This window comes from Molothrus ater, chromosome 1 (genome assembly GCF_012460135.2).
Source record: "Molothrus ater isolate BHLD 08-10-18 breed brown headed cowbird chromosome 1, BPBGC_Mater_1.1, whole genome shotgun sequence".
Taxonomy (NCBI): domain Eukaryota; kingdom Metazoa; phylum Chordata; class Aves; order Passeriformes; family Icteridae; genus Molothrus; species Molothrus ater.
Window position 1 is genome coordinate 43,904,780 of NC_050478.2, and position 26,765 is coordinate 43,931,544.

At 39.1% G+C, this 26,765-nt stretch overlaps 1 protein-coding gene across 3 annotated transcripts in view; it reads right to left on the reverse strand.

Moving 5' to 3' along the window:
• Positions 1-26,765, reverse strand: part of CPNE4 (copine 4) — a 230,158-nt gene that overhangs the window by 172,923 nt on the left and 30,470 nt on the right. For 2 of the 3 annotated variants that reach the window (XM_054518626.1, XM_036398747.1), the window contains exons 2-3: positions 16,923-17,072; positions 7,681-7,868 (exon numbers count right to left, since the gene is read on the reverse strand). In XM_054518626.1, coding sequence (XP_054374601.1) covers positions 7,681-7,868; positions 16,923-16,980 — 246 coding nt within the window. In that variant the 5' untranslated portion in view covers positions 16,981-17,072. The remainder of the gene's footprint in view (positions 1-7,680; positions 7,869-16,922; positions 17,073-26,765) is intronic. The other variant, XM_036398756.1, reaches the window with a different exon arrangement.

Consider the following 26,765-nt stretch of genomic DNA (forward strand, 5'->3'; position numbering starts at 1 on the left):
ATATTAATTACAGTTATTATTACAATTCCAGATTTTGAGCTTACTCATATATATTTGTAAAAATGTACTAAGTGCATCAGGGGCTGAACAGTGTATTTTGAATGATGCTTTCTTGGACATGGAGAAAAACTGCATAGCAGATTTCCTCCATGTGGAAAACTTTTCTTTTTCCAGAAAGAGTTGACAGGAGGTCTTCAGCAGGCAAACCCTTGGAAGAAAGTGTGCCTCCAAAATATTAAGGCTTGGAAAGGAAGATATCTGATTAGATGGATTCAGGCTGAGAACGGACCAAGATAAAACATTCAATTAGCCTGCAGCCTGACCCCACAGACTTCCAGTGGTGCTTGAAAAAGATGAGCTGTCTTTGACAGTCACACCATACAAAAAGACTTCAAGGAAATGTACCAGCAACAGAAAGCAGAAGCTAAAAGCAAATCTTGGCAGCAACAGAGGTTACCAAATAGTTTTGAGTAAAGAAACATTCATTAGCATCAACAGAGACTTGATGAAAGAGGAGAAAGAAAAGTATGATATTGAATTACGAGGATGAAATAAACCATAAAGGCATATACACAGGCACAGTTCTATGGTGTAAATAAAATCACAGCTTTCAGTGTGATGAGTGAAAACAAGATAAGTCAAATGGCACCTAAAAAACTCTTAGGCATCCTCTTCAAGAAACATCCCTTGGGAAGTGAATGCAGCAGGACTGCTCTCATTTCTTACCAGGTCAAAAGTTCACTAATCAAAAGCTGCACTGACAGATCATCACCTGCAAGTTGTGCAGGGCATGTGCTGAGACCTGTGCTCAAACAAGACCAAGTGCTCTGAAGGCCTGAATGATCTGGGCAGGAGGGGTCAATCAACTTGACTGCCAGCCCTGAGTCAGAAAAGGTAGGACCTTGGCCACCTTGTGGCTTAATTAGAAAAAATCCCATTGCCTTTATTTCCTGATGAAAGTCTTGATCATTTCAATTAAAGACTCAATTCTTCCCCACTGGTTTTCATCAAACATGATCTGCATGAATCCAATTTTACAATAGATATAGTATTTAATTAAATCCAATTTTACAATAGATCTAGTATTTCATTTGATCTAAGCTTTGGCCAGAGAACTCACAGGTAGCATTTCCAATTATCAGCCCTCTTCTACATCCAGAAGAGAAAAACTCCCAAATCTGCAAATGAATCAGAAGCTTCTTCACAAAGAGAAGAGCTAATTTCATAACCTCTATTCAGTGAAAGCATCTCCTTGCCATCAAATTTGGCACAATCTGATATAAAACATTTTCATCAGAACTTTGTAAGTTCCTTTCTTTGTCAGAGAAAAATCTTCCTAAGATGGTATATTCATCTTACTGTAACCATTACTTACAATTAATTTCATACAGGATGTTTCTTCACCAAGTTGAAATCTTAAGAGTGAAATCAGAAAAATAGTATCTAGAATCTACTCTAGCATGGACTAGAGAATTCTTTAAAAAGAAAAACAACCCAAACCCATCAAACTTCCGATAAGCCAGTCCACTGTGAAGCCTTGCAGTTCTTTAAAGCAGAGAATAAATCCCAAATCACTGCTCAGAAATCACTGTGGAAATGCAACACTGCATTGCATCTCTGCAATGCTCATACTTCAAATAACTACCCAAACAAATCCATGTTTTGTGATAGTTTAGGTATGCTGAATCTTCAAAATAAAGGATGCCTTTTTATACAGTCATGGACAAATCAGAAGAATAAAATCCCAAATGGCATTGAGAAAATGAACAGGGATTTTCTCAGTGTCTCCTTTAATACAAGAAAATGGAATTTAAAAAGAATCAGCAAGAGCTAAATTCAAAAAATACAAGTAATATTACTTTATTCAACCCCCACTTAAGCTGCTGAACACTTATGTCCCAGGATATCCTAAAATTTTATCTTTTATATACAAGACCTTTAAAATTATTTGAACTAAGTTATGGAAGTTATTCTACCAACATTTTTTTTACAATTACAAAGGCATAAACTCCTGTTTAAGAACTCCCTGAGCTGCAGATCACTGAGAGCTGGGAGAACAAGGTGGAAAGACACATATATTTTTCTGATCCCATATTTCTTCACCCTCATCAACTAGCAACTAGATGCAAGATGGGGTTAGACAGCCTCAAGCCTCATTCTGTATGGCTGCTGGTGGTAGTTCTTCTTTCTGATCATTGAAACTTTCAGTTCAATCCAAATGTTTCATCTATTACCTGTTCATCAAAATGAACTAAAAAGGATGTATTTTTTCGTGTGTGGGGATTTTTTGCCTCTTGACAGTATTTTTGTGTTTATTTCTGAACAGTTTGGTAGAGTCATGGAATATATCATCCCACAGACTCCCCTATTTCATGGCTTGTTGGCTTCTGCAGTGGGTTGTAACAGCCACAGATGGATAACATGAAAGCTACTTTTGGGTATCTATGGAAACAAAGAGCTGAAGTCTGCCTCAGGTCTTCTCTTCAGATCCTTCACCCATACTAGGAAGGGACAGGGAATTTCCCCTGGTCTCCAATACAGAGAAGAGAGAAACTTGGCAGCAGGTGCTGGGAATGTAAATGGGGAGATGAGGTAGGTGAAAAGGCAGAGGAAGGAGAAGGATGCTCTAATTCAGAAATGAAACAAAAGAGAGAGCAGGACCAAGAGGAAAAGCAAATACAGATGGATGTGCAGGTTGATGTGAAAGGAAGAGGAAACACAGAAAACTCAGGTTTGTTTGCTTAGTCTTGCCAAGCTGGTCCTTGAAATGTCTCGCTGAATTACAAGTGAATAACTCTTATATTAAGAATATCAACACATTTTTATCAAAGCTCACTGAGTTTTTCACAAACTGTGACTTCAGAGAACATTTCAACAAAAAAATCTATTTTAGTAAAAAAACATCCATTCTAACGATTTCACCCGAGTCCATCGAGATGAATTTTAGCAAGTGCAGGTGCTTGTCTTTGGGTGCTGCTTCATTTGCTCTGCAGTTACAGAGGTTTAATAAAAACTTTGGGTAAAACACAAAACCTCCAGGTGGCTGTTCAAATCCACGAGGAAGCAGACACTCTGTCCTGCTGCTGAAAGCCAGGAGAGTGCAACTACAGAAAGCCCTCCCTAATTCCCAAACATGACTACTTGTCTTCCCAAGCTCCTCTTCTCTTTTCATAGCTCCAGAAATTACATTCCATCTGGCTGTGTGACACCTCCTGATCTCATGTAAATCTTGCATGACCAGACACAGCTCTGCAACTTATCAGCTTTCAAAATAACATGTACTATGGGTATTTGCCATATGCAGATCATCTGTGAACAGGGCCAAGACACTTTCTTAGGATTAAGGAGTTAATGAGAATGTCGGTGCCAGCACATCTCAGCTGAAGGCTCCAATGCAATGCATTAGTTAACAGTTAACATTTATTATACGTGGACATTCACACTCTAGGTGGGTAAATAATCATTGGAGCAAAGGAATTTATCACCATGTACCTCAGTCATTCACCATCTGAAACTTGGTACAGTATTTAAACTCCTTGAACACATTCAAGTCAAGATGGAGAAACAGCCGTTGAATAATTATCTTATACAAACAGTTTAAGTACAACATTTCGGCACCCTGCAAGTGTGCCACCTGCTTAAAATTATGGCTAAAAGAGCTAAAATTCAGCCCTGGATCAGCAAATTGGCTTTTAGTACATAAATACAGCAGAATTTAAGATTATGCTGTATCACACCCGGTCATGTTAGGCTTCATGTGTGAGAAGGAGTAAACTGCTGATCTTCCTGGGAGACACAACATATAATTTACATTCTAGCTTGGTGGAAATAGTGCTTTATAGACAGCACCAACATGCACACACGGGGAAATGTTAGGGGGGAGGTGTGTGTGCACATTTGTGAGTGTGCCAGTTTGTTTTACAGAGAAACATCTACCCAGACAAGAGGAAAAAAACAGCAAGCATATCTGTACCAGAATGGGGGACAGCACCAAAAATTCTTTGAGTATTTGTCAAAGTTCCCCATGGTTTCACTACTGAGGAGTTTTGTGTCCTTCATCACATCATCTAGGGAACTACAGCACCACCAACTTCACCTCAGTTCCTGAGAACTTGGTACAGAAACTTAATCCTAGGCACATTAAGGATAAGAAAATCATCATGAGTAGCCAACCAAGAAAAAGTCATGCCTGAGATGAAGTAGATCTACCAGGCCTGCTGGATGAAGGAAGAGCAGTGGATATTTTCTACCAGGACTCCAGTGAGGCCTTGGACACTGCCACCCATAAGATTTTCATAGAGGAGCTGTTGCTACAGAGAATGGATGAGCAGACAGTGAGGTGGACTGAAAGCTGCCCAGGCTCAGAGGCTGGTTATCAGTGAGACAAATTCTAGCTGGATGCCAGAGACTAGCAGTGGGACACAGGGGTCAGTACTGTTTAAGATCTCCATTAATGACCTGGATGGTGGGGCAGACTGTACCTTCAGCAAGTTTGTAGGTGACACACCTGGAGCACTCAGGGGACATCTCATCAATGTAATACCTGAAGGGAAGGTCCAATGACAACAGAGCCAGGCTTCTTTTCACTGGTGGCTAGTGACAGAACCAGAGGTAATGTGCACTAGTTGAAAGACAGGAACATTAGGAAACATTTTTTTGCTTGTGACAGTGACCAGGCACTGACACAGGTTGCCTGAGGAGAATGCAGAATCCCCTCCTTAGAGACATTCACAACCTGTCTGACACTGTCCTGGGGAACTGGCTCTAGGTGTCCCCACCTGAGCAGCACATGGGCCATGTGACCTCTAGAGGTCCCTTCCAACCTCACCAATTCTGTGTCTGGGAAACAAACAAAAACCCCCAAAACTAAACAAAACAGGAAAACCACAGTTAAAAACAAAATAAGAAGAATACTTGGACGTCATTTCCAATCTCTGGAAATGGCACCTACCCACTCTACAAGAGCATCAACACATTTTCATTCTATATTTACATGTGTGGGTGGCATAATTTACACAAACACACACATATGCACACACAGAACTACAGAACTGCAGAACTGAAAAAAAAATTCCTCAGCAACATGCTGACATATTATCAAAATTCTCCCAGAGACAAATGTACACAGATCACTCACTTTCAGGGATTGTCTGCACCTGTAGAGTGGCTTTCTGCATATGCTCACCATTAGTATTTTTTATCTCTTCATAGATAGGACAACCCTATGCTGAATGCTAAAACTCTTGAAAAGAGAGAGATGAATATGCACTCAAAATTAACTGGATTTAATAAATACCTAATTTTCTCTTATATACTTTATATTCTCTTTTTAAAGTCATACCTTTCAGCTTGATTAACCACAAACACTCAACTATAATTTTTAAGCAAAAATAACCAAAAAGATGTTATTAAAAATATTACATTCCATTCCCTTATATCCCAGTATCTCTAACTTCATGCACAGTGCAACCCCATCAGCCTAATCCCACGTGCTTCACCTGCATCTGGCCCAAGAGCAGCCATGCAGCCAGCCCTCGGTACTTTCCATGGATTTCAAAAGCACTTCTGTGCAAGAGCACAACCTACACAGACCAAAGCCTGTATTTTGGACATTTCAGTTCAGCTACTCCTTGCTGACAAAACCTCCACACAACCAGAGCATGTGATCAGTAAGTACATTTCAGTCATACTGCATCTTGCTACGGCACCTTTGGATCTCCAAGGGGCTTAAGGTACTTGGAAATTAAAGATAACTTATGAAGGCACTAAATCCACACTCCTCAGTTCTACTTCTTTCTTTGCCATTTAGTGATTTCTCTGTTGAATATACTCACTTTACTGGATTTTATTACTTTTTAATTATTACTTTGTCTGGTTTTCCTGGTCTTGCTGGATCATTGATTGCCATCAGCAGAAGATTCATCCAGCGAAATTATGTCTCCAGCTATACCTGAGTGACTCTGCTCAATTTAGTTCAGCAATAGGAACTTAATTAAAAATTCTCTTAAGAAGGTGCTGGCCAGAAAATACTCATCATGGCAGAGTGGCATTCGCTTTGCAGTACTGATAGGAACATGAACTAATAACACCTTTTTTTTTCACACTAAAATGAATTGCCTGGACTCTCACTAGTAGCAGCAACTGACATTAGATGAGAATCATATCAGTGGGCAGATCTATTCTGTAAGACTTACTCTATTCAGACAATCACTTTCCAAATTAAAAACCACATCAAATAAAGGGAATCTCCATTACTACATCAGAATATATAATTTAAATCAACTTACCCTGCCAGAGACAAACTGTATGTAAATGCGCCCAAAGTTATTCAGAAAACTGAGACAGCATGAAAGTTTTCATTGTGTCCTTTCCAAACAGGGCCATTTCATTTATTTTGACCTTTAATCCATTTCTTGAATAATTTTTACTATTTGTGTGATTACAGAGAGTGCAGCTAAATGTTTTTTTCTACACAAAGAGCTAAAATTACTCCTTTTTAGGCTAACTATTTTATCACCCTAAATTTCAATTACACGGACACGCTGATTTTGTAGCACTAAAAACAAAGGTGAGAGTTTTATTTCTATTTATAGTCTGGTTTTCTACCAGGAACATGTCTAGTGCTTCCACAAGAGGAAACTAAGGAAAGAAGAAGAATACCATCAAAACCCCCTTAACTCTCCTAGGCTGTGCTGGCCTGAAATGGAAAAACTTCATAGGTCAAAACAATTGGAATAAATGGAACAAACTCCTCAAAGTCTGAAAAACTTAGCTGAAAGTGCAAAATTAAAAGACCCCTGAATTTGAGGTTTTGATTTCTGCATATACCCACCATAATTATTTCTTATCTTTTCATAGATAGGACAATCCTATGCTGAATGCTAAAACTCTTGAAAAGAGAGGGATGAATATGCACTCAAAATTAACTGGATTTAATAAATTCCTAATTTTCTCCTACACTCTTTCTAGTCTCTTTTTAAAGTCACACCTTTCAGCTTGATTAACCACAAACACTCAACTATAATTTTTAAGGAAAATGACCAACAATATGTCATTAAAAATATTATATTCCATTCTATATTCTATAGTTACAATTTGAATTTCTTTAAGACACCATGTTTCCAGTTACCAAAGAAATTATTTCCATGATCAGGTAAAATAACACAAAGCAGGATTTTAATCAAACATGCAACCTGCAATACAAGGCAAATTGATAAGGCAAATGCATTCGTTTTACTAACTGCAACAAGGAATCCAACTGTAATGCTCAAATTCTGCAAATCAAGCTACTCTGTCACCAAATCCCTTGCCAGATAATGATAAATCCTCCTCTCTTCCACAGTATTCCTCTTTATATTGTAATGCCTTGTGGTCACTATGATTATCTGCAGCATTATATAGCTTTTATGAAAAAATAAGGCCTAAAGGGAAGAGTTTTACGATGCTTCTTTTTTTATTCATCTTGATTTTTAGTCTAGATTCCAAAGAGAAGTTCAAAGTTTCTGATTCAAACTGTGTTAGGGTTAATGGAAAATCTCCCTTCACTCTTGCAAGACTGTGCCACAGGCTTCAAATTGCTGCTTCTCTTTAGTGTTCTTGCTATTTCAATTTTGCCTCAGCAGTTTGTCTATGCCATCCTAAAGTGCCAGAAGAATCAATTTTATTTTATTAAACACTCACCTCAAACCACTGGCCGTGTGACTGCATTTTAAGGATGACACAAGGGTCTGGTTTTGAGAGGGCATCCCTGTCAGATATGCCTTTGCATGCAACTCGCAACTCCACTTTAGTCAGGCATGGGCTGTTAAAAATTCCCAGGGTGTTGGCTGCTGATTCATAGATGTTGCTCATTTTCTTCATTCCTTGTTCTGAAAGAGAGAAAAGGTCTATTAAGGATGGTGCACACAAGGCACAGCCCCTCCTTCCACACAGTAACAGTGACTGAGAACCAAAGCATGAGGGGAAAGAATAAAATCAAAGGAATAACTATAGAAAAAATAAATAATCATCTCACATGTTTATAAGTAAGCCAACTTCAGAATGATATTTTCCACCATGTCTCTGAACTCTGGGGTGAACTATGACCTCAACTTCCAGCTCTGCTCCTGCTTATAGAGCCACATTTTCCCCAGCCACAGGCTAGATAGACAGGATGGTAATTCTGTATTTCTTATGACAACATATTGACAAAGGTAAATTAATTTGTACAGCACTCCTCCAATCTGCTTTTATTTCCCTCTATTCCTTGTAAAGAGTACGCACTTCTTGCATAAACTTTTGGCATAAATGCCATAGAAGGCCACTTTCATGCAAATCTTAAATTGCCAGAAAATATTCATCATGGCCAAAATACATTTTGCTGTTTCCACACTTACTGAAGTAGATTACCTGCCTCCATTCCTAAGCAAGTAGCCAAGATTGATGTTCTGTACAGAAGGGCAGGATATTTATGCTGCCACGTGTTGTTGTTGTAGAGTGTTTGCTCTTTTGGGTCAGGAATCAGAGTTACATGAGCAGAGATAGCTGGACTAACAGGGACCTCCAACCCTTCCTTCATTATGAACACCACCACCCATCTTGTAGCTCAAGAATTTCTCTCAACAGAAGCAACAAAAATATTTTAACACAGAGCTTACCAAAAATCCCCATATGACCATTTCTGCATCAATAAAGAACATAGGAACACTCTAATTGGCACACTTGCTCTGAGCTTCACAGCCTGACCCTTTAAAAATTTGCTTCCTAATACATTTTTTAGTGCCTTCATCACTTTATCCCATACATAACAGCCACAAAAAAGGAATCTCATACTTCTAGCAGGCAGATTTGTCTTGCCATTTAGACAGCAAGCAAGACATTTTGACTGTCTGTTTCAAATCTTTTCATTGTCTATTCCACAACACCCTGTTCTCAGAGGTTAATGATTTTTGAGAATTGTTTTGATAAAAATTACATTTCAGAGATATGGAAAGGAAAGTGAAGGGTTTTTCCCCCAAATCTGCTAAGTTCAAAATAAACTCAAAACCTGCAGAACCACACCGATCAAGTTTTCCTATGAATTAGGAAGGTATTTCTCAATTCAGAGTACAGGGAGTTGGCAATAGAGTTTCATTCAAATTTCAGGAATGTAAATGTGTGTGACAAGGCAGATTATCTGCTCCCCTGGCAGGAGGGATAAAAGCTTCTTAACAACTCACAATTCTTCAAATCTATACAACAACTCACTATGTGAACATTGACCTGCTGCCACTACCCCATTCAGGTATAAGTGAAGGGAGCCTGAGTGGACCCCAACCACTCTCTGAACCTCAGGCTCTACAGGCATATTTGAAATGTGAGCCACACCACCAACATAGTGCCTGACATCCTAAGTTCAAAACAGTCACCTTCAGCCCCTCCCGGTTACTTGTAAATATTGTCACCTAAACTACTGTTCCTTGGACTTGCTGCTAGGAAAGAAGCATGACTGAGAAAATGGGCAAAACTGAACAACACATGGAAAAGGCAATGATATTGTGCTACATTATAAAGCCAGGGACTGGAGAGACTGTTGTCTAATTATTCATAATTTTGTAATCCCATCTCCTGCAGAAAGCTGCTCAACAAGCTCATCCCACACATTTACAAGACATTTTTACATGTTGCCCTTTCCAAATTGAAATCCATTTGAAAATTGGGTTAATTCTGTCTCATACACATCATGCATCATTAATAAAATGTCATCCTTTGTGCAGAAATAGGCTGGTGATTTAATTAAACTGGATGATTTCAACACTGAAGAGAAGAGGAAAAAGTAGCAGAGTGAGGGGGAGAGATGTATTTTTCTTCCTCCTACAATAATTATACATTGGTTTTTCAGAACAGCAGGTAAGTATAAAAATTATATTTCTTTTTATCACCACAACTATTATTTCAGCTTTTGCAAGTTCTAAATTTATCAATGGAAAAGATCAAGGCACAGCCTTATTCTTTTGTCTCATTATATTCTTCTTTTAATATAATCACCAGCTTGGGCTGTTGTGCTGATGTCACATCACCAGGAAGCTGGAGGCCTAGAAAATAGATTTTGAGCCCACTGAAAGTGGCTAAAAATGGTATTGTTTTGCACAAACATAGAGAAGTTAGATTGCATAAGATTTTTTTTGTCAATTAACTAGGTACATTATTGATGGAGGAAAAAAATTATTCATTTTTCTTTGCTACAAACTCTTCCTTTTTCAGTTCATTAGAACCTTATTATTCCTTCAATATCCACACAGTTTTGATATTCACTGAACAAGAGCTGTGCCCAGTACAGGAAGGCAATAGAACACATACAAAAAGTGATTGGTCACATATTTGTAAAGTTTTCATTTCATCATTGCATACATTCTCTCTCATTTCCTCAGGAAAACAGGAAAGTGGTGGATCATATGCTTCCCACACAAACTTATTAGCCAGTGCTAGACTGAAGCAAAACCAGGCCTTCTGTTTTCACCTCTCCATGGTGAAACATCAAGAAAACAGTACCAACTGGAAAAAAATTAAAACTACACTATGCTGCAATTAAAACATACTAGGCTACAAAGAAAACCCAAAAAACAAACAACTGAAGAGAACCCACCAAAGGAAAACAAAAACCAAAGAAAACCCCAAACCAAAAAAAACCCACTAAAGAATGTGTGGGCTACAAAGAAAAAGTGAGAACCTTGAAGACAGGTCTCTGTCTCCAGTCTCTCAAACATGTTCCATATCTGGCATACTTAGAATTCATTTGCTAGAAGTTAACGTGCTCTTTTGACCTTTTTAAAGAGATTCACAGCTCAAAGTGATCTTACTGATACACAGGATGAGATAGGGAAACATGAAGCCAAATTCTTGTCAGTAGTGACCAGTGACAGGACAAGAGGCAACTGGCACAGACTGAAATTCAGGAAATTTTGATTAAAGCAAAGGAAATTTTTTACTATAAGTTTGGTTCAACACTGCAACATGCTTCTCAGAGAACTTGTAGAGACTTCATGTTTAGAGATATCCAAAACTTGTCTGGACACAGCTCACTTTGAGCACAGGCTTAGAATAGATGATCTGCAGAGGTCTTCTCCAACCTCTTCTACTCAGTGACTAATCAGCAAACAATCAAATTATAAACTTTTCAGGGTACAGATTGTTTCTGTGATATGTTGTTGAACTAACTGATTATTTGAGGCCCTTGGCTACAAAGCCATGCAGAAAATCAAAATGTACACATAAGCCCAGAATTTCTGGCACAAAGTAGTGCTACACAGGCTCTCATGTGTAGGTACTTCACTAAAAGCACACAAGTTCAGAAAGTTGTGCCTGCCCAGATAACTGGATTACAGTGAAAATCAGTATTACACACTTGACAGCTACATCTTTCTCTATTCAGGGGGACCAAATGGCTTAAAAATGTTCAGTTGTCTAGTGCCTGCAGAAGTAAGGATCTTTGTGACACAGAACACAACCAGTATATGCCTCTCTCTGGGAGTTAAAAGACTTGAAATCAGCTCACTCAACCAGATCCAACTCGTTGCAAAATGGTGATCCACATAAGCTCACCACAAACTCAGAACCAGGCTCCTTAGATTCACCATGACACAAACCTAAGATGCTATTTGAATTCTGATTTCAAGTTCACTCCTTTGCCCACAGCGTCATTTTGCCCTCCTACACACACACAATGTCCAAAAAGCTTTTCTGCAAGCTGTCTGGGTGAAAAACGAAGAGATTGCTCCCTACAGCCCCTTGTGAAGAATCAGCAGAACATTCACACTCAGCCTCACCTTCAGTTCAGGTAATAAGTGAGCAGTAGATGAGAAAGATGCTGAGATTAAAAGCAGTAACCAATGTGCTCTGCATTTAGAGAAAGGTCTTATTATTTAGAAACCTGTACTCCAGACCAAAGTACACACAAATGAATTTGGGGCTTGCAGGCTTCCCATCACCATATGTTGAGAGCTGTGTCTGAATTATTTTACTGCCACTTAGGTCATGAAATGAAAATGAGCTAATAGCATATGCCTGCTTCTACAGAAGTAAACAGCAAGTGTCTGCTCCTGGAAAGGTAAATTATGTTTGCAGTATGTGCACATGGTGGGAAATACTAATAGTAGAGTTACATGAAATAAGAGCTGTGAATAAGTGCCTCCAAAAGAGAGCAGCCCTAAAAGCACTGGTTGTTGTGGCACTAGCTGCTCCCTACATATTTACACTTATAAATTATAAATGGGAGAGACATTTAGTATTCAAAACACATGAACAGCTTAACTCTCTAGACAGAAAGCTTTGTACCTACACTTTCTGGACCTTCCAGGGTTTAAAGTCTAATAAAAGGAAGTATGAAAACCAAGTCTACAGTTAGAAGCTTAAAATTCATAAAACTCAGATCAAATTAAACAAAATACAGTAAGAGCAAGATTTATAGAAAAGGCTGAAATTAGGCTGGATGTTCAGGTAGAAGAGTTCCTCTGTTTAGTAACTTGTTCAGCTCCAGCAGAATGTAGGCCATGCACCCCTTCAGGGAATGATAGTAATTGAGATAAGTAATTATTTTTCTTTAAGAAATTTTATGTAATTGAGAATTCCCACTCTCTAATAATTACTGTACCGACTGTTGGCACCAAGTCTTCCTTGGTTGTGAAAAGCAAATCCATTCCTTCACATTCAGCTGCAAATAGGTTTGGTGCAAATGAGGAAAGGTGGGAATTCATCAGGAGTTCCTGATTCAGCAAGTTCATTAAATTAATATTCCATGTGTTTAATCAGGAGCTCACTAAGACACCTGGCTTGCCCAGGTCTGAACAGAGACCCCAGCATGACAGGAAAAGCAGACCTATCTTTATTTTGATATGCATTAAGGTTTTTTCATTATGTCTAATCTTTGTTGCTGCTGTGGCCCTTGCCTTGGCCCTTCTCTGTGCATCTCTGGAAACTGCTCATGAACAATCAGTGCTATCTTAAACAAAGTCATTCAATTACTTATCTTGGACCATGTTCTAGACTCCTGGTTTTCAGCCATATCTAAAATCATTGCACAAGATTCTCTTCCTGTTGGCATTAAAAATTATCCTGATCAACATCAATTATATTATAAAATGCTACAGAATTTTAAATTATCATAGATCATACAGACAAAATGCAAGCTGTCAAAATTAATTTGAATATGAATTATTATGTAATGGAAAGTCAATAGGTTAGCTAGACCCCTCCACAGGACAGTTTGTGCAATCAAAAGTACAATTTTTCCTCCTTCACTTTGATTATCTGACAACTATTAATGAAGATTCATTTAAAGTTACACCTACCAGAGCTTGACACAGCCTTTGAAAAATGAGCAATAAACTCAGTAAGGAAGGGGGGTCTGGAGAATCCACAGCAATGCTATTGTGAACAATGAGACAGATATGATAATGCAAGTAATCTATTTGGACAGAAGGGGAGAAGGTTCAGAACAAAGTGCCAGTGGTGTAAATGGAAATATACACACACTGACAGTTCAAAGGGACTCATTACCATAGAACCAGCTGTTTCAATTTTAAGGGAAAAAGGGAAAGTCACTGGAAAGAAACTGAGACATCTAATGCATGAAAAAACACTGTACAGAAGTGTGCTGCACCTACAGAAATAACCCCATTTCAGTTAAGAGAAGGAAAATCCCCGCAATAACTGGAGCACTGGGAGATGCTCAAATGTGCCCAGTTCTGGATGCTCTGAGTGGCTCCCACTGAAGTCAGACAGTGCAATGCAAAGCACCTGTAGGAGTCAGTGCAAAAATACATATATTCTATTATCCTGCACTGGAAGAGAAAATCTGGAATTCATACTGGCTCGTTTAGCATGTAGCTAATGCCATCAGCCACCTCTTACTCCACAGAGTTCCCACTGTCTTCCTTCTTACAATGCTGTAAAACATGCAGAGGAAGAGAAATCAAAAATTCACTAATACAAAAAAACCAGGAGACTGAACAAATACAAGATCAAAATAACCTTCCTAGGCATAAATACAGACAACTCCCCTACTAGAAAGCAGTCTCAATGCTTTTTACTGGAAAAGCAGCAGAGATTTTTTTTTTTTTCCCACAGAATCAACTAAGGTCTGTTTCGTTTACATTCACTGGATTTGTACCAGTCACAAAGGAGTCTGCCTCTCCCACAGCAAGGCTTGCTCTCAGGCTTGCTACAGAGGGTGAGTGCTTGGTCTTGTTTATAAAATGGCACCTTCTAAAACAGTGTGTTGGTTCAATAGGATAACAGAATGTTTTTTTTATTTGGAACAGTGTAGAAGCTAGGGAGAAAACAAACTGGCTCATCTATATGCTGAGACACAGTAACACACGCAGTTGTCCTCTTATCCAGTCTTGTTTCCTTAAATATGCCTATCCAAAGCCTTCACTTGCAACTCAATACTTTCAAGCAAAAGCATTAAATAGTCCCCATGTTCCTCTTCCAAATCATGAAAATGGCATATTTTCCCTTAAAAACATGAACGAAAGTGAGTTTACTCTTCATTTAATTTCTATTTACAAAGCATTTAGAACTGACGTTCTACAGCCCTTTCTCACCATTATAAAAGCTAAAAATATATTTAAAAAGCAAGAGAAAGAAATGGCAGCAAAGTTCACACTGTTCTATACCATGACTCCTGGAGCTGATGATTTATAAGCTGGACTGAGTAACATGAAACCCCAGGAAAATTCAGGCTTCCACAAGTAAATTATTCGCCTGCTGGTTTGGGTATTGGTTCTCAGAGTCTGGCTTGAGTCTGTGCTGCTCTTGAGAGAATACCTGAAGCATAGGCAGCTGTAAGAGCAGGGATTAAGCATTGATACATGGAAAAACTCAGGACCATTGAATCCACTTCAAACACCACACTGAGGAGTTACACACACCAAAAAACCCCCAAACCTACAATATGCAAGCAGTTTGCAAATATAAGTGACACATAAGCCTAGTAAATCAGAGAAATGTAATTGAACCTCTCTAACCAAAAATTTCAAAGCTACTACCATGTGATACTTATTTGACTGCTTATCACTAAAAGCCATTACAATTTTCTTAGGCTTGTCATTTCATTTTTGCTGCTTGCACTAAGTGATATATCAAATGAAACACAAGAACAAAGGTGTATTCACTATGAGGATGTGTTTGTTGCTTTTCAAAAATTGGTTTTCCCAATCAGGTATTAGAGGGAAAATAAAAGTGTTTTAACAAGAAACAAAGCTTTACAACATAGCTACTTATGCAAGAATCTAAAACAATTGGACATTTTGCTATACTTCAAAGAAAGATAAGCCTGGAACAAAATCAAATAATCCCGGCACTCTAAGGGGCAGCAGTCAAAATTCTGATATCAAATAAATCCAACAGAGAACCTTCAGAACATGCTGGAGGCAAATAATTCTTGAAATAATTAGACAATTCTGAACAACAAGATAGATGTATATTCTACTACATTAATCCTTGCCTTATCATCTGCACTTGCATAAAATACATTTGAAATTAAAATTACCCTTTATCCACCCTGCAAAAGCATATTGTCTATCATCTAGAGGAGAATCACTGAATTGTTTACATTGAAAAGACTCCTAAGATCGAGTCCAGCCATTAACCCAGCACTGCCAAGTCCACCAGTAATCCATGTCCCTAAGCACCACATCTACACATCTCTAAAGTATCTGCAAGGATGCTGAATCACTTTCCTGGACAGCCTGTTCTGGTGCTTTACAATCCTTTTGGTGAAGAATTTTGCTCCTCATATCCATTCTAAACCTCCCCTAATGCAACTTGAGGCCATTTCCTCTCATGGTATGGCTCATTGCTTGGGAGTGAAGCAGCAAGCTGTGTTCCTCAGCTATACTCAATTACACCAGAGTATGTATATAAACACATGTAATGCCTGCAAGAGTTTATACATTTACAGATGTAACATATTGCAAACTGCTAATTTTCCTCAACAGATGGCTATAGTGGCTCTTCCTGCAGCATGAAAATGATTCTACAAGAGAAGCTGCTTCCTGCTCCTGATCCAAAGACAAGCGCATCAAGAAGAGCAGTGAGGAAGGACTTCCCATTTACTGTTTAGTTATTGCACTTGCAATACAGCCAGAAGGTACACCTGCTGTAAGTTGGCTCAGTTTCCTAGCAATGTGAGAAAAACTGAATTTATTGATTACAGAGTTGAGCCCAAAACTGGGACAGAGCTTTAAAGTCAAGTTGCTCTGTCAGGTAGGGCAGGAGGAGAAGAAAGGGAGCAATGCATAATGCTGCAAGCAGTTGCTCTCTCACTTCATAGCTGCTCCACCAACATGCTTCACCCCTTTCTCAGCAACAAGCAGAACTCCTATGGCTTCCCAGGACTCTGACAGACAAGGAGCAGCCTGCCCACCCTCAGGGGGTTCCTGGGTAATGAACACCTTTACCTGATGGCTGGAGCCAATCCTGAGTTCATTCCCTTCGCAACAGAGGTTCAGGGACAACATACTGGGGTTTGTACCACTAGTTAAGGTAGACCCTGAGCCTTTCCTGCCTTTTTGTCATTTACTTACTTTCTATTTTCTTTCCAAAATTCTTGATCAAATATTTGAAGAGTCACCCATGAGACTTAGGCCAAGCACACAGTGTCACTGCCTCAGCTAAATCAGCAAGGGATACAATCACATTGCAGCTCCAACTGCGGGCACGAGAAGAGCCATGACAGCCAAATTATATTTATATGGAGAGTGTAATTCTTTCCTAGTTTAATTTCTACTAGTTTATTCTGACTTTCCTCTAGGAAGTTATATCCTACTCCATACTGGGAGTGTTTTGTAATCACAGTACCACCACACCATGATAGACTCAGTCTCTGAAAAAGCCAGTAGCTATTTTTGGTATCAAATTGATTCACAAAAGAATTGCAGCATGCTGTCAGCAAAAAGTCCTACCAGTGCCAAATGTACCGCTGGTGCCAGTGGCGTGCCATTCCTCTGCTGGCGTGTCCATGCTTCCCAGGATCTGCGCTCTACTGAGCTACCAAAGATGGGTCCTAACGCGGCAGGACACAGCGCAGCCTCACAGAGATCCTAACCTGGGCCCTGGAAGCAACAGAGCTTTGTCAGCAATGTTATAGGAGACCTACTTCCTTCTGACACAGTGCCAAGACTTTGGCTAAGTAACACTTTCAAAAACAAGCTCTAGAAATCCAAGCCATGAAGAATTTTCAAGAGTTTCTCTCCCTCAGGAATTCTTGAGGTGGGAGAAATATCTATGTTGTCAACCATTAATGAGAAGAAGCAAGATACTTGGAATGTCTTTGATAAAACTTTGACATGACAAAAGTCCCTTAAGCACTTCTAAAAGGAACCTATGAGTATACAAAAAAGTTATGTCTTCCTTTTGAAATCTGCAAGTCCCCATTTGTCTTTGATAGCATAAACTTACAACAAAAGGGCAAAATGAAAAATTCAGCTCTTAAAGTGATTACAGAGTTAGAGGCAGAGGGAAGGGGTTCTCAGTTCCTAAAATGATGCATACCGAAAAAATGAACTCATATAATCATTACTGATGGAAGTCCAACTGTCACACACAAAAGACACTGGAACACCTGCTGGTCTTGACATCACAGCCTGGTAGGAGAACATTTTATGCAATTCACATCAGGCAAGCAATACCCCTAAGTTTTGGGCACATATTGAACAGGACTTCACCTACATTCGTGTGTCTTTAAAGCACAAATTTATACAAGGTGCAATAATGTCCATGAAGCACCCACTGTTAACAGAGAGAAAGGAATGCCTATAAGCCAGCAGTGATGGCACTCAAGGGAGAAGAGACACAAGAGGCTGGTATTGAAGTCCCAGACAGATGTTTCCACTTCACAAATGCAATTTGACTATGGTCAAATTATCTAAGGCATAGTTATGTATTAATTGGGAGTTGAAAGCTATTTCCAGACTTTCTCTCCATTCTCTTAATGGAATGGAGAAACTCTTAATTCCTTCCCTCACCTGTCCTCTGCTGAGTATGACTGCTCTTCAAACAGAAATTTATCTACTCTCTTTCAATGTCTGTTGAAAGACAGTTGCAAAGCATCAGGGACATAAGGAATCGTAAGGCAGAGTCACCATGATATTTCCTAAGAGCATAGAAGAGTAGAACTAGCCTCTATAGATATCTCATCATGCCAAAAATGAGTGTTGATAACTAAACTGGATCCCAAATATTCCATGAGAGATGCCACAAAATTTAGAACATGTTAAAACCTTATTGTTGCTCAGAGCACAAAGCAATGTCTTTCTTGTTCAAGTATTTATATCTCTCTCTGTATCTATATCTCTCTGTATAAGTATGGATAGCCATTGGGCTCTTTTATACCTGCATATATTTAAAATTAGGAAAATGCATGTTGGCAGTAACCAAAATGCAACTGTACCAACAAAAAATGTTCAAACTGATCTTTGACCTCTTCAGCGATATAAGGCATTTCCCAGGCACTGTGTGTTTATCTGTCTTATTCCTGATCTGCAGTGATCCAGTGCAAATAGATCCAATAGTCAAAGATATTTTTCATAACTTAAAAAGAATTATAATTTCATAATTTCATATAATTACTGGTCTAATGCATGAACATGTTTCAGTGTACACAAGTATAGGGTAACTCCAAAATGAAGAGATTGAAAAGGCCTTCATAAGTATGGAAACCAAGATCTTCATTTTTGTTCCTTTTAACTAGTAGAAGATTGTGCTTTTATTTTCTTCTCTAGTGTCAGCAACTGCCTTAGGTAAAGGTGCTTCGAGAGGAAAAGAAGCAAAAAACCCATAGAAATTAATAATAGAGAACATGGGTTATAGCAAATGCATGTCCTCACATATCGGCCCACACAATGCATGTCCATCAAAATTTCAGTGACAGATGCCTTTGTAACTTCTTTATGGTATCAAATCCACCCTTGGATACCTGTGGAAAAGATGTAGTAAACATTTCTAAAACATTTTGAAAAGATATGCACTTTTACAAGAATTTTGCTGTTTTAGTCATAAGCATTATTTTCCAATTACAAAGATTACAGCAATTCAGATCTGACCCAGTGAATGATGGATGACACTCTTATGCTCTGGAGTCAACATGAAAATTTTACTTACAATTTCTGCCCTCTACAAAAATTGGGTTATACAATAATGAGGTGCTTGACTGCTGTTGCATTAAGTCTGTAATGAGACTGAACACACAGTCAGTCCATTTAGTGTTTTAAATTGCTTCAACTTCCGAGTAAATACATCAACAAAGACCGAGCTGGGATATTAAGTGTAGACCAGTACATCAAAATAGGATGTTAACTTGCTGATGTTACACGAATATTATTTCCATATTTCACTGAAGAATTCTTCAAATGATTCACTTGTGTAATATGTTATTAAATGAAGCACATAGATGCATCTTAAACATTAACTTAATTGAAGGTAGGAGTAACACAGGAAAATATTTAATACTTGCTGTAGGAAAATGCCAGCTCTTCTCATGAGATTTTTATTATAAGCTAGAAAGCCTGACATCAATTAAATTTCCTACCTGTGCTGGCTTTTAATTTTATCTTTTACAGGAACATGGGCATTTTACAACATGCTAAGAAAACTGTTTCGGTCAAATGATTACTGCAGCATTTCTTATTTAGCTACTTCCAGGGTGAAGTTTCACCTTGCTTTTTCCATTCCTCCCCTTTTTTGGCCTCCAAGCAGCCATGTTTTTTCCATCTGTGGTAGGTAACCTATGACCATTTCAGACCTCTGCCAAGATTATGCTTTCACAGGAAATAGGCTGCCCAAGAAAATTCTCAGAGCAGTTTGAATACACCTACATCATGTTTCCCAGTGATAACACAAAGGAGTTCTTTAATTCTGTCACTTCAACATCTGACAAGTGCTGCTGTCAAATTGCACTGGGTCTTCAGTACAGGTAACACAGGCCAGTTGTCTAGTAAGAGTAATTTAGGTTGTGAGGGATCTCTGGGAATTTCTGTTTCCCATCCTTAGCTCAAAGCAGATCTTGTTCAGATGAGCTCTGGCAGTCTCCAACGATGAAGATCCCACTCCCTCTCTGGGCCTTTCTTCCAGCACTTGACCACCATCTTTGACAATTTATTGTTAGTTTTCCTTGTTACAGCTTATGCCTGCTGCCAAATATCCTAACACTGTTCCTCCAAGAGAACCCTGGCTGCATCTTCTCAGATGACAGCATTAAGATCACATTCCCTTAGCCTCCTCCTTTTAGCACTGAACAAAGCCAGGATCCTTCCAAGACTCCCTTCACTGACTTAGTTAGCTAGTGTGTCAGAAGGTCTGGTTAACTCAGTTACAATAATTCAAGACTAAAAAGGAGAAAGATCACTGCAATTTCCAGCATGTTATGGGCAGAAGGCAGGGTGTAGAAGACCATAGTTATGTTAAACAAGCAGCATATTCCAACTGGGACCTGCATCCATAACTGGCTTTTCAGAAAGCCATTTGCAATGACAACTTCGGCTGGTCAAACTCTACCAACAAAAATGCAAGCTCTTGAACACCTCACTTACACACTGCCTACAGAGTAACTATTAATACAGAGACAAACATCTTTAATGGGGGTGTAGCACTTCCCATGCATTCCTTCAAGGGACACTCAGGAAAGGTTATACAAATTATTGCAAGTTTAGTCTGGTTGTTATAATGATGTGCCAGCGCAGAAAGGTGGCTTAATAGAATACAGTGATAAATAGGGAAGAATGTTTAAAACCTTATCTTTCACTCCTTGGCATTTTGAATTCCTGAATAAGTCCTTTCAGTCAGTGAACACATTTTGAACTCAGACAAATGGTATTTTGAGATTTTTCCCCTCCTCGGACTTTTGTTTAAAGATTGTACTGAGAAAATGAAATAGTAAATGTTGCTTTTACTTCTTGACTATTCAAAATGGATTCTAATTTCTGTTTGCCATATTTTCAAATTAAAGTTTTAATTAAAATTGCTGTGCAATTTTAATGGTACTAACATTTTTTGTTTCCTCAGCTTATCTATCTCCTGTCCAGTACAATTAGCATTTCTTATTATGTGAAATTTAGCAGTCTGCTAGAAAACTTTCTGTTTTAGCTTCAACCTGCTGTCCAAAACAAAAACACTTCATATCTGCCTATTACATGAAATTGTCTAGAAAAATTAAAAGTAGTTTGGTGAAAACTTGTTGAAACAGACTCTGGTAAAGCCTCTTAGTCTGTTATCAATATAATGGGTTTCTTAATTGCCACAGATATAGCAATTTTTAACTTTGCTGGATTTTGTGTTTTCTGTTGGATGCTGTCCTTGCCTTTCCTCAGTATTTAAAGCAATAACCAAAGAGACAGCTCACAGAAGAAGCTGCATTTTCTATTGCCTTATTTCCAATATTCTCATCTTCAGTTTCTTATGCTTAAAAATTGCCTCATGGTACTTTTCAAAACAATAGCCTCAAACTCCCCTAACACAAAGATAAAAGCTCCAGGACATCAAAACCTAATTTTGTTGTCCCCATCTAAAAGCAGAAAATACAATCCTTAGAATTAGACAGAGAATCACACAAAAGATTTCTGTCAACGAAAAAAAAACAGAAAATGATACCTGAAACCAGCTTTGAGTAAAAAATAAAAAAAAAAGTTCTGATTATGCTATGTTTAGTCTAGCAAAGGTTAAAGGCCACAAAATCATCTTTTTAATCTGGCTGCATGAAAATTCAAAATATTTTGCTCAAATATCACTCAATTTCTCACCCACTACTCAGGCATTTCGATTTTTGCCGTGTATAAAATATATTTATTTAAGCTGTGTCATTTGCAGTGGTGTGTTTCAGGAATTGCTTACCCTTCATTTACAATGACCTAAAGCCAGGAAACCCTTGATATTGCCCCTCAAGCATCTACAGGCTGAAAACTCCTCAGCTGACACAGCACAGACCCCAGGTGGGAGGAACTCATCCCTGTTCTGTCACTCTAATGTCTTCTTCATTTACAGTACAAATACCAAGCAAATGTGTAAAACTGCATTTTTTACCTAATAGCCAGCAGTCAGCCAGCTTCCATGAGAGCAAACCCAACTCTTCACAGGACAGAAGAAACCACTTCAATCTAGCCTGGCTTAGCCAGCTGTCTGACATGATCCTACCCAGAACTGAACTGGCAAGTACCTGTCACTACTGTGTCAGCAAAATCAGGACCTGATATCAAGAGAAACTGAGCACTTATTTGTATTTGAATAACATCATGTGCTTTGTTCTAAGAGGGTGCAAGAGACTACCCAGAGAGTAAGCTGATTGAAACTACCCCAATGCAGAATGCCAAACTGCACCTCAGCTTCTCAACCACCAACCTCTGGGTCCAAGGAACTGACATTTCCAAACAGCAAATAACTCAAAGACCACACTGTTCCTCACTTGTCCTACCTGTTAACAAGGATGGAGTGGTCTTGCTTCTATCCTGGTCTGATGGAAGACTAAGCTGAGAAAACCACTGATGGATCCAACACTTTGTTATGTCGTTCTAGTCTCTGCCCTTTCTAGTTGTAAGCTTTCTGCTTTATTTTCCTTTACCACTCATCTCAAATATCCCACACAGCTGTCACTCAAGGTCAAACCACACAGAGACAGGCAAATCCCTCAGATAATTAAGCTTTGGCTTCATATAGCACTATGATTATCAGAATTCAAACATTTGGGTAACACAATTTATGGTGGAAAGGGTGTGGAAAATAGGAGAGACATATTAGCTGGTGGTTTGTTGCACTACAAAACTATTAGCGCTCACTTGTGCCTGTCCAGTTGATTCCTACCACTGCTCAGATAAGCTCACAAATGCCCATATACCCCTGTCTGATTACAGGCAGACCACAAATATGTCTGTAAATATCAGTGACCCAGAGAGAGGAAGCAGCACCTCTGGCCACCTGTTTCCCTGCTGATCATGGAGAGTCTACAACCTACATTTTAAAATAAGCGAAGATACCAACAGGTGGAAGGCCAATTCCACATTGTCCTTCACATAGTCTGTGCTTACCCAAACAACCTCCAGGATTTCCTATACTCTTCCACCTTAGATGAGCAAATTTTTAGGTACAAATTAGTGCACTGGATCCTAATTCCAATTCAAAACATAGTCCCCACACAAAGTAATGAAGCTCACTTATCAACCTGTTGCCTGAGGGACTCAGATATGACCTCCAAATAATCACAAGATAGGCAATGACCCTGCCTATTCAAAAACAGGACAGTCTTTATAAACCGCACAAAAGGTAAGATTAAAGCCAGTTTTCCCTCTTTACCTCAAAATAAAAGATCCAAACAAAAACCACACACAACTCTTGTCTTCAGTGAGGATATGAGGTCTAAATACACAGTTGCTGTGACTGAACAAACTCCAGTGAAATTGAAGAGGAGCTATTCTTTTTTCCAGTAGCCAATGTTCTTTCCCAAGGATAAGATTTGGAATACTCATTTTATCCTCTACTGCCAACACAGCAGCTGTACCTACATGCTCTTTGGTTAAAAAAGAGTTATTTGGCACAACAGCTCATCTTGCCAATTATCAAAAGGGACCCACTGCTTCCCTTTTGGAGTGAAAGTGGAGGGGCTGGGACTTCCACAGTCACACTGACCACAGTCAAAATCATTGTCACCTCCAGAGCCAAAAGCTTAGCTCTGATACAGGCAGTATTTGTCAAAAGATATTTTGCTCTAGCAAAAGCACAAACTACACAAAATGCACATTTTAATTCCCCTAGACCAGTTATTCTATGGTATTTAGTAGGATTATTGACACTGTGGCAAGAGCATGGTCAAAGAGGACCGCAAAAGCCATGAGAGAGGTAAGAAAAGGACACAGACCATTAGAGATTAGTTATGAAAATAGCAAGGTTTTACTGTCCCCAACACCTCTCTAGTGGGAGCTCAGACATGTAACATGCAGGATTGAAGCTCTTGAGAAGCCAGAAGCCAGTGTTCCCCTCAAAAACACACAGTAAGCAATGGTTTCTCATTAAACCCTTTTAGAAAGAGTCTGCCTCTCACTTTCTTCTTCTATTTACTTTTCTTTGCCAAATCGGAGTCCTTCTGTCCCAGCTCCACCTTGGCCAGCATCCCAACCTTTTTTACAGTGCTGCAATGTCACTCCTACTGCCAGCTACAGACAGTGGAGTCTGCTGGTCTAGAATGACTTACTAGGAGAGAGGTGGAATGAAGAGAACACATGCACAGTGTGGCCCTAATGTTCTTCCTCTCCAATACTAATAAGAAGGTAGATCTGGACTGCTGAGACCTGTAAATTTTTCTGGACAGAGACTGCATCTGCTCCAAAAAGGGTGATGAATACTACAGATGACCATAATTATACCAGGCCCACCTGTCTTCACTCAAAAAAGAGAAGAAATGTATCCATATTTTCCCTGAAGAGAAGCAAGTAACAGAACTTTAAAACAGGTATTTTCTGTGCCAATCTAAGATAAACCCCTCTTTCCATGAGATTTTGGCCATATAAGGTCAACCAGAAAGAAGAAATAACACCCACTGGCTGGTCACAAGTAAGCAATAAAAATGGAAATCAATGTTTATTGAAGAATGTTGTTGGCTGCTTAAATTTTGTTGAACAGCAAATACACTCAGCACATTATCACTTTCTTCATGGGTATTCAAAAACACAGGGAGAGACATCACATAAAGCATCCATTCAAAACTATTTGCTCAGTTAATATCATTTTATGGCTATGGAGGAGAATGTCTTCAATATTTCAGCAGGATTCTAGTGCCTCTCCAAAAGAGAGTTTTTCCTCATATATCGAGGTGTTCCAGTGATTTATGTGAGAGCCTTACCCCCAGCAGATGGGCTGTGCTGCTTTGGGCTGGGATTAAGATGATTTTCCTCACATGGGGTTATTCTTTGTTTGGCAAAAACTGTGTTGATAATACCAGGGAAGTTTTTTTTATTGCTGAGCAGGGCTTACACAGAGTCAAGGCCTTTTCTGCTCCTCACATCACCCCACCAGCAAACGGGCTGGGATTCACATGGAGCTGGGAGGGAACACAGCCAGGAGAGCTGACCTCCACTGACCAAAAGGATATCCCATACCATACGGCTTCGTGCTCAGCAGATAAAACAGGGGCAAGAAGAAGGAAGGTGAAAGCATTTGGAGTGATGGGGTTCATTTTCCCAAGCAAACATTATATATGATGGAGCCTTGCATTCCTGGGAATGGCTGAACGCCTGCCTGCCCATGGCAAATGGATTCCTTATATTGCTTTGCTCCTGTGTGCAGCTTGCACTTTACCCATTAAACTGTCTTCTTCTCAACCCATGAGTTTTACTCACTTCTACTCTTCCAATTCTCTCTCCCATCCCACTGGGGTGAGCAGCTGTGTAGTGCTTAGCTGCCAGCTGGGGTTAAACCACGATAGCTGCTGCACACTGAGGATGCAGATCAGACCCTTACAGGGAGTTTGGAACACACATATGGAAGCAGTAAGCACGTGTCAGAGGAAAGACTCTCCTGAAGGAACTGTTTTTAAAAAGCTCATAATAACTCTATGGTTCTTTTTACACCAATAATGTTTTAATTAAACTACAAAGATTTCCAAGATCCTGAACATTCTCTCAAGTGATATCCTAAGGCTTAAGTATTGTGAATCTTCCATCACAATTACACAGAGCTTATACTACTTACCAAATGCTTTGTTCCTTGCAATTCCCTTGATTATAAAAGGAATTGATTTTTTTACCTAATTTAAGATCCTTTACATCACTTTAAATTGCATTACTAGATTGGAACATAAATCTTTACTGTTTGTAGGGTTTTTTCACCTAAGAAAAAGTCTAATAATTGCATCAAAGAACAACAAAGCATCCAAAAGTTTAAAAAACCCCAAAACATGAGATTTTAAAATAATATATTTTAATACAAAACTTTACTTTATATTACCTAGTGTCTGAAAAAAAATGCAAGAAAAAAAGTTTCTGAAAGTAAGTGAGCTGTGCTGAAATCCTTTTTTTTATGTGTCTTCCTATCAATGAAGTCATTGGAAAAGGAAAAAATTCAAGTCCAGATTTTGTCTGAATTTGAAGCCCACTCCAAACTCTACTGAAGACAATGTAAAGATGTCATTCACATCACAGGCTGAGAAGTCCCTGTATTCTCTTGCTTTTGCAGCACTTGACCTTTCCTACAGGCAAATTAAGGAGTGAGTCACCCACAAACCCATTTGTCCTCAAAAAGAGTGGTAGAATTGCCACCAAAGATGGCAAAGACTTTCTTGTTTTAGCACTGTCACAGAAAGGCATGTGAACACTTCATAAAAAGCAGTGTCATAACACACACAAACTAGAAGGCTCAATTAAGTAATTAATACAGCATATTTTGTTCTGGCATTTCCTGACCCTCAAGGGCTTGGCTTTACTTTTCAAAGCAGGGAGCTACCACATGAAATATGCCAGAGTTATTCAGAAAGCCAACCATAGGCAGACAATCCATCCAACAAACACTTGGTGGTACAAAACACAGGCATCAACAAGACAGAGAGGTTTTTATCACCCAGATACCTCCTGCTCATGTGAAGTGGAGCCTCACAGCAGCAATAGACTTTCCTGTCTGCTATAGGCCATAGCAGAGCAAAGGCTGTGCCAAAACATGCTCCATGGCAGTGGGGTCTGTACAAAGGAGCTTTGCCCATCCACTCTCAGATCCTGTCAGGGGAGGAGTTGCTCCCAGACAATGGCTGCCGGCATGGGCATACAGTACTCAGACCT